The sequence below is a fragment of the Ictalurus punctatus genome, chromosome 12 (genome assembly GCF_001660625.3).
Source record: "Ictalurus punctatus breed USDA103 chromosome 12, Coco_2.0, whole genome shotgun sequence".
In the NCBI taxonomy this organism is placed as follows: Eukaryota; Metazoa; Chordata; class Actinopteri; order Siluriformes; family Ictaluridae; genus Ictalurus; species Ictalurus punctatus.
Window position 1 is genome coordinate 13,791,885 of NC_030427.2, and position 9,326 is coordinate 13,801,210.

Genomic DNA, 9,326 nt, shown 5'->3' on the forward strand with positions numbered 1-9,326 from the left:
CATGCTCCAAAATCTAGTGGAAAGCCTTCCCAGAAGAGATGAGATGTCCAGCAAGCACATACAGTACAAGTGTGATGGTCAGGTGTCCACAAACCTTTGGCCATATCGTGTTTTCAACAATCAGCTCAGTATTGCACTTTATGATTGTATTACATTGCGTGTCAGTGAATTTGCACACTCGTTCTCATTATTTATGGTGATTAATGTTATAATACAAGGACTACCTCAGTGAAACCTAGCTATTTACGTAAGCCATTTAGAGAAGATATGAACTTTTTTGTGGTCTGAGTACTTTTGAATATTACAATACATGTGCCTACAACAGAATAGAAATTGGACTGCTTTTGTCAAGCAGACCTGGCAACCCTGCTACAGACAAGAGAACAGTTTTGAAAACCAAAGGACAACGCAAATGGCAACTGTGCTGTGTCTCTCATCTTCCATCTGTAAACGCAAACCAAATCCAAAGCTTATAATTATGGCTTGAATTCCTTCCATCTTGCAGACTGTCTTTAATTGTAGAGCCAAAAGCAGGTGCATGTTGATTTCAGCCTTCCCAGCACTGCACATACATTAACTTGCTTTTGTCTCTCTTCTGTGTGAATGTCTGTCTCTCTCTCTCTCTCTCTCTCTCTCTCTCTTTCCCTCTCTGCAGGTACTGAAGGGATTTCCTGAGTGTCTGCAGGCCGATATCTGTCTTCATCTCAATCAGTCTCTGCTGGAGGGCTGTAAGGCGTTCCGAGGGGCCAGTAAAGGGTGTTTGCGTGCTTTGGCTATGCGCTTTAAGACGACACACGCCCCGCCAGGCGATACCTTGGTACACTGCGGGGATGTGCTCACCGCCCTGTATTTCCTTGGCAGAGGATCTATAGAGATCCTGAAGGACGACATCGTGGTGGCCATTTTAGGTGAGTCAAGCTTTGTTCAGTCCTACAATTACAAATAACACTGACCCCATTTTATTTAATAGCAATACAATAACACTACTGATTTTGAAAGTACACAATGCGCCATATCCTAATGTGAGATATTATTAACGAAAACAACATTCATCAAAGATACACAACACCCACCTCCTCTCCCTGAAGTAACTGTAAATAAGAGTCAACGTGACAGCAACCATCTTTGTGCTTCATATTTATGACACTTTTATTCTTTTTATGGTTTTACTCTTGAGTCAGAATGACCAGAACATAATAACCGTAATTTATAATCTAATTACTGAAATCGATCGGTCGTGCTCATAATGCTTCACTTTGGAACAAACATGATATTCTCCTCCAAACTGAACACCACTAGGTTCAATTTTAAAGTAAAAAAAAAAGATTATACAATGATGTAATGTGTTCAAATGTAATACAAATATTAGTCATGGAAATCACTTTTCCTCATGCATTTAATTTAGGAAGAGCAACGGAATTATTCAAATTGTTTTCATATAAACTCCAATAAACCAGTAGGACTTTATAGCCACTGGGGCGTCGTACATCGACAAACTACTTTGGCGGTTCTGTTCTAGTTGATTTACTGAGGGTGAATTAACCAATTCTGACCTGATGCTGATAATCAGAATTGCTAAATTACATGGATTACACTGTAAGAAAAATACGGACAATAGCCGATTATGATCCGGAAATAAAGATGATGCACAGACACAAATATTTTTAGCGTGATAAATAAAACACAAAACCATTCTTAACTACTGTCACAGAAGAAATCTGCTGTCTAAGCTCTGCACTCACTAAACTGTCAGTCATGCCTTAAACCATATGGTGTTAAGAAAACTCTGCTAACTGTTAAAGACAAAATGTGCGGCTATCTGGGAAATCCCTTCAAACTATGAAATCATTCTGCTATATATACATATAGGTCTGAAAGCTACAGACTTTGCTGAACTGAAACATGTTTCAGCTGTAACTCAGAAGTTCGAACATTTTAAAGTCTGGTGACCCCCCAAAAGTGAAAAGCGAGAAAGTTTCATCTAGAGATTTCCTTCTGAATGCGGTGCATGAGCATGGCAGAGCATTTTTACAGTAGGTATTATAAACCAAAGTGTGACCTTTCACTGTGTGAGGGAAGAAAAAAAAACACACACACACTTAGCTAGTTACATCTTAGGCAGCTTTATGCAGACTGACTGACACCTTGAGCAACATATTTGCAAAAAGGTCTGCACATCCTTTCGGTGAGATGTATTTATGGTTTCTTAAACGGGATTATTTAGATGATTTATTCAAGTATTTTACAGGCAGAAAATCCAGTTTTGGCAAAAACCTGTTTTGTTGCTGTTGTTCTTTGACTATTTGCCAGAATTCAGCTACAGCGGCAGCAGCATGTGTTTTCTCAAACCGCCTCGTACATAACCTTAATCACTCTCAGTTACTAACGTGCTATCTTAATTGCTACTGTGTTTCCCGAGTATCTAAACGTCACCCCCGAGACTCAAACTGAAAGTTTTAACACCCTAGTCTATAATAAATGACACCGGAAAGTAACAGAAACCTCCCGAGCTCAGGTCATATCCTCTCCTCGGTTTACACTGAGCCAACGAAAGCTCTTGAGGGTACAGCAGATTTCTCCAGAGGAGTTGAGACGATGATGCAATGACACGTCAGTCTGAAGAAATAGCTCATTTCAGGTGGAAATAAAAACAATCTGGGAGAAAAAAAAAAAAGAGGCAGAGTGATGACATACCTTACACTCATTCAGCTTTCAGACCGTAAAAACAATCTGAATGAACACAGAGCTTACACGGATTCAGCTTTCTCCGCTCGTAAACGGCACAGAGCATCCATATATCTCTTATATAGCACACTGTCTTCGCACTTCTAAGCTAGAACTACACACCTTTCTGTGTTTAATTTAACCAGCTGTCTAGGATAAAAGCAATAAAGGTGTAAATGATGAGTTTTTCTTCACACCTCTAGTTCAGGTCGAGCTCTTGCTGTTGCTTGCACTATGACTGGGGCGTTCCCGGGAACACATCTGGTTACACTGGCAGAGGAAGGGAACGTCACTGTGGTCTCCGTCACTAAACCACATATACAGTATGCATATACAGTCGGCCCATAAGTATTTTCATACTTTTGCCTCTGTACACCACCACCATGGATTTGACACGAAGCCGTCAAGATGCGATCGAAGTGTTGACCTCCAGCTTTAATTCAAATGGTTTAACAAATACATTGCACAGGCTCAAAAGTAATTGGACAACTGGCTGTTAAGTAGTTTCATGGCCAGGTGTGGCCTGTTTCGTCATTATTTCATGAGAAATGAAGGGGCGTAAGACGAGTGTGTAAGAGACGCCCTTCTCTGGATGTGTGTCTAAAGAGAAAATAAAGTACTCTCACAAACGAGTCATATCATAAGGTAAAAAAAAAAAAAAGAAAGAAAAGAAATGTATAATACAGAACATGTCATACTCTGCCTTCTTCAAATTAGGTCTGGAGACCAAGAGGGATTGTTGATTAGAATTTTTGTTTTTTGGGGGGGGTTTTTGTGTGTAAAATAAATAAATAAATAATTTACCCAGAAACTGAGAATAATGCAAACCTTTTCATTAAACTGCATATGTTTAAATGTCTAAATTGAGCAACTATATTAACTATTTGTGTCTTGAAGTTAATTTTTTTAATGTATTCCTAGACATGTAATAATACCATAATTTCAAAGATGCCTTTTAAAAAAATGTGATTCACAATAGTTCCAGGTAATAAAATTGACTAGTTTATTACTTGCAAAGTCCCCGGGAAGTGCGTTGAAACATGTAGCGTTATCCGATGTGTTGACGTGATTTCCACTGAAACAGTCAGAGTGGCTCTTCCCCTTTTTTAAAATAGCCAGTAGCGTTTAGCTTATCTTACAGCCTACGGGCTACAAATTGGAAGTGAATGAATTCAAGCCATTTCCTTCTTAACCAACTTACAGTTGGAAAACTGAATAAAACACACACATTCAAACAGCCAAAGACACATCAATGACCCGTGCTTGCTGATATGATTCATCTCGCTAAACAACATATAATGCTGGAGGCGGGACACTTCAGATTCTAGAGAGCATTTGATTGGGCAGAAAATCTGATGAGAAGCTGATGAGAAGTGCAGAATGATGTCATTAAACTTGTCGATCCGAATTGGTGGTAGAGAGAGACTGTAAGTTTTAAATGCATAAATCTTCTAAATGTGAATTGTGTCGTTGTTGTGGAGCGCACTAGCTTAGAGATAACCTTAAGGCAAACATATTCATGCTAAAAACCACAAAACTCCCATTTTTATTTCATGGGGACTTTAATCGTTTCTTGATATTTTTTCGACCCAGAAATGGCCAGAGCAGAGCTGCTGCGCTCTGCCTCTTTTTCCATAAAAGGCAACTCACAAGGGAGGTAGTAGTTTGAGCAAAGGGAACGCATTCATTTGGGGAAAAGGACGAGGCTTGGCAGCGTTTCACTGTGATTATAATTCACCTCCCAGGCAGCAGGTGGCACTCAGTATGACAGACGACTTCTTTAAAAATGTTGTACAGTGAGGAGTATTTCAGGAGAGAAAAAGAGAGTAGGGAGGAAGGAGAAAGATGTGGCCTGTGAAGCCATTCATTATGCATCTGGTATCATCAGTTAAAAAATGATGGGCGTGGCCAGAGAGACAGCAGTTATTTTTTACTCTGCTGACTTGCAGCCATATTTATCTCTCTTACTCACACACACACACACACACAGGTGGGGCAGGGTATGCTGAATTAAAACAGCTCATTACTCTTTCGCCAGGCAAGCCTGCAGCAACATAATAAGGCCATGCAAGAAACTAGAGGACGCCGTATCACACACACACACACACACACACAAATCTCAGCAATATTAATCTACAAACTTAGAGAATTGCTGATATAAGCTTCTACGGCATACATGTGCTCGCAGGTCAGGAAACGTCCATCTCAGCAGGAACTCATTACAAAGTGTATGAGGGAAACTTTTCATTATTGCAGTTATTGCAGTTATTGCCACCGGTCCAGTGTGTATTACATCCACAACCTCAGCATCCTGTCCTGTCCTCATGATCATAAGCTATGTTTACACTCACAGCAATAATTTTAATAACGAATGATCTGACAGAGCTCGGGCAGAATGAAAACAGAATTTATTTAAATCAGAAGTCCATTTATCTGACTTAAATTTCTATCTGCTCAAACAACGCAGATAATCCTCTTAATAGCTTGTTACACAGAAGAATGATAACCATGTAAGTACATCTGATTCCTCCAACAGTTAGGAGGTTTGCATGCATCCTGCATGTGTGAACATTTCAGCTCATGTTAACACGTTTTAAATAATTGAGAGATTATGAGGGATTGGGTATCGGACTAACATAAAGGACTCATAGGCCCAGCTGTCCTGTAGAATAAGGATTATGCTTTTCTGAGACATTCAGGAGGTAATAAAATAAAAATCAGTTGCCAGATCTGCACAAAAGCTTCCACTAGTGAAGCTGTATTGAAAGACAGCGTGCCCGAGTATTAACACATTTTATCACAATAATATTTGTGAGAATGAGTGGAATAAAACTCCAGAAGTATCCCCACTCTGCCGCCTGGCCAATCTGTGTCAATTTCTCCAAGGAAAATGTATGATATGAATGTACCCTTGGTTTCAGGAGGCATGAAAACTTTCTGCTTAGTGTGTCCCATTTACCATTTTTTACCCCCACATTTGTTTTGCACGATCCTTCCTAGAGTGCATATGTTTGAGGGGAAAGAATTGCACTTCATGTCTTTCCTCACGCACAGTGCTTAAATGTAGTATTTATGCTTGTACGCCCGGGTTGTACAAAACACAAAGAATGCAGCTTAATTCCACCTGAAAACTGGAGCAAACAGCTCAGTACATCTGGCCCCGAGTTGCCTCGGTGTGTAAAATGTGCTACACAAAAACCTGCTACTGGAAACTCATCTAACAACCTGAACGGACATTACTCACTCAGACTTGTTTTGTTATCGTAATGTTGACGGTAAACTGAGCATGTCCTGTGCACGTAAATTAAATGCCAGGTCTTGGCCTTTCTGCCAGTTCACGTCCATCCAAAACTTGGCTCGTGTACGCCAGATATAATATTTGTCTTATCACCTTTTTCTCTCTCTCGCTAATCTCAGAAACATTGATCATGTCTCAGATTATAAATATCTTGGCAGGCGACTCTCAGGTTCATAAGCGGTGATAAATTCTCTACTCATCGCTGTGTACACGAGCAGAGCAACATAATATACACAGTCCAGTACAGTGAGGAATCCTAAAGTGTAACAAAACAAGCACTTCATCATAAGCCCATGTCCCAAACAAATTCCTAAGGCCAGGACTCGGCAGTTTACTTCCACCCAAAAGAAACTCTGCAGAAATGTTAGTTAGAGAAGATGACTGGTCCGAAGTGAAGAAGTGGAAAAGGAACTCAATGGTACGATACTGGAATCATTCAAACCAAAGTCAAACGTTCCAGATTTAAATATCACGTGAAGGCAATAAGTTTCATGATGAATTATACCCTGTTTAAAGCCTTAAATGTTCACGTGAATGCGTTCCATTTGCATTGAATTACTGCAATTTCAAATCAGCCTCATGATCCTTCTCTCTCGATGGCGTAGGCAAAAACGATATCTTCGGTGAGATGATCCATCTATACGCCAAGCCGGGCAAAGCCATTGCAGACGTGCGAGCTCTCTGCTACTGCGACTTACATACCATCGATAGAGAGGAGCTGCTGGAGGTGTTGGATATGTACCCAGAGTTCGGCGACTACTTCTGGTCCAACCTGGAGCTCACGTTTAACCTGCGTGACGAGAACGCCAAGGTAAACACACACACACACACACACACACACACTACAATGTATCGTATACGTCCTTCACTGCACACGCATGGACACAGTTCACAGTTCGTGTATGTGTAGAAGTTGGAGAATCCCATCACTTCGTGCTCTATCCAGTTCAGTGGTGTTCGCCAGAGGAACCTGTACACGGCAGTGAGTGACTCGGAGCAGGAAGAGATCAACGCCGGGTCGAAAGCCTGCTTTAAAAGCAAGACCTCTACAGGTAAACCTCTACTTCTCTCCAGCCACCTCTTCCCATCCTGCTTTCATTCCCCTCATTCCACGGACTGGATTTTTTTTGGAGAATAATAAAGCTTTTTTAGCATTACTGATCAATCAGAATCCATAATAGTCCATAAACAAATGACGACAAAAAAAAACCCACATCCTGTAGTCTGTAGAAGGATTCCTGCTCTTTCATAGCAGTCTTTAAATCACATGGACAGTTTGCTCTTCAGATTTTGTGCACTTTTGTTCTTCTTTTCTCCTCCCCCTCCTCATCCTTTCATCATTCTATCTTTGTTTTCAGCCAGTTTCCATGGTGGCACTCAGGGTGGATGTGTGTGTGTGTGTGTGTGTGGGGGGGGGGGGGGGTGTTGGTGAAACGATGCAGCATGCGTTGCCATCCTATGGGGGCGCTCTACTGTCTGTCCTTAAATGACTTTATAGTTAATCCCTCTATCCATTTCTGCATAAGAAAGCTTTTCTCTCTCTCTCTCTCTTTTTCATTACTAATATGAACATCTCTAAGGAGAATGTTTGATGTATTTCACCTTAGCCTTTCCTCTCGGTCGTCCTACAGGGACTCCGAGTCGACATAGAGTGGTGGAGAGAGACAGAGGGAGAGACGGAGATACACTGCAGGGAGAGGAGTACGAGGAGGAGGAGGAGGATGAGAAGAGAGGTGAGGAAGAGGTAGATGAGAAAGAGGAAAAGAGAAATTTGGGCTTGGGGATACTCGACCACTCCCTCCCTCTCAACCTGAACACGCTCCCAGACCCCCACGCTACAGACTGTGCAGTGATTTATAAAGGTATCATTGCACACATACACACACAGTCAGCTTCATAATTATTGGCACCCTTGAAGAGAATGGGAAGGGATGTCTGTGCACAATCACAGCCCTATATGCATGCCGTACTTTCTCTCAAATACATTTCGCAAATTTATTACCACCCCTATAGAATATATAAGATGCATGCAAATAAGTGGTGCTCCGTGGAAAACTTTAATGTTGTTGCTTTTGACAAAATATAAGGTTGCACAAACGCATTATGACTTTATGAAGGCTTTTGGAGGCGTTAAACACACAGCGCACTTTTAAACATGAGTGTGTCTGAGCGCTGAGCTCCTGAAGAGCTGAACACTGTTATTATCACTCAGAGCTGTCTGTCTGAGCAGCTGCGCACACACACACACAATTATACTCCCTACAAGAAGCTTTCTCTCACTCTGCCTCCTTCCCTTCAGCGTGGAGGTCTGTGCTATACTAAAAAGGAAATTAGTTTATAGGTAATGAAGTATCTGGTGTTTTGCAGGTATACACACGCACACCAGGTTGTGTGTGCACTTTCCATGCATCTGGCTAATGATCACTGTCCTGCTTATTTGCTGTTGGCTGTAATTAACAGCCCTGGGCCTGTTTGTGTGTGTGTGTGTGTGTGTGTGTGTGTGTGTGCGTGTGCGCGTGCGCGTGTGTCCAGATGTGTGTGCTGACAAATGGTCTTGTGGGAACGTTGATGACTCGGCAAAATTTCAGGAGAGAGAGGGCGGAGTTGACTGCGACAGTGACATCACATTCGGGGAAATGGAGCACAGGCTGGACTTGCTGCAGGAACACCTGAACAGGTGAGAGAAAGAGAGAGAGGCTTTCGACTACAAGTGTCGCTTGTAATTGTCGCCCCCTAGTGTTCACACATGGAAGTGATAGTTGTATGTATGTATGTATGTATGTATGTATGTATGTATGCATGCATGTATGTGTGGGTATATATATATATATATATATATATATATATATACACATACATACACGTACACACACACACAATATATTATATATATGAACAGTTGGTACTACTACTAGTGTATCTAGCTAGCATAATTAGTATTACATGATTAGTATTAGCTAATGCACCATTTTAGTGCAGTTGTTTACATGTGGTAATGGTGAACGGCTGTGACTTGCATTGTCCTTAAAGAATATGATGAAAGGAATGAAGTGAACAGAGCGGCTCAATTACGTTGAGGTAATCACCAGCTATACCAGATTGTGTAAAAGTTAGGAATCTGGTCAATTAGTCCGGTGCCACCAGTGTGAGAGTAGGGGGGGCAAATGCGAGGACAGTAAACTACAATGCTATGTAAATAAATGAATCAGTGTAGATTTTTAACACAGCTGGAAATGGAGAGGCAGCAGTCAGGTGCACGTTTCTGCGAGCTCTACGCCTTCAGAAATGTGAAGAAGAAGAAAAA

The 9,326-nt window shown here is 41.3% G+C and overlaps 1 protein-coding gene across 3 annotated transcripts in view; it reads left to right on the top strand.

Moving 5' to 3' along the window:
• The window catches only part of kcnh7 (potassium channel, voltage gated eag related subfamily H, member 7), a 67,028-nt gene that overhangs the window by 56,237 nt on the left and 1,465 nt on the right, over positions 1-9,326 (top strand). For 2 of the 3 annotated variants that reach the window (XM_047159048.2, XM_017482395.3), the window contains exons 9-13: positions 656-908; positions 6,628-6,833; positions 6,969-7,074; positions 7,654-7,884; positions 8,555-8,699. In XM_047159048.2, the coding sequence (XP_047015004.1) occupies positions 656-908; positions 6,628-6,833; positions 6,969-7,074; positions 7,654-7,884; positions 8,555-8,699 (941 nt within the window). The remainder of the gene's footprint in view (positions 1-655; positions 909-6,627; positions 6,834-6,968; positions 7,075-7,653; positions 7,885-8,554; positions 8,700-9,326) is intronic. The other variant, XM_053684066.1, reaches the window with a different exon arrangement.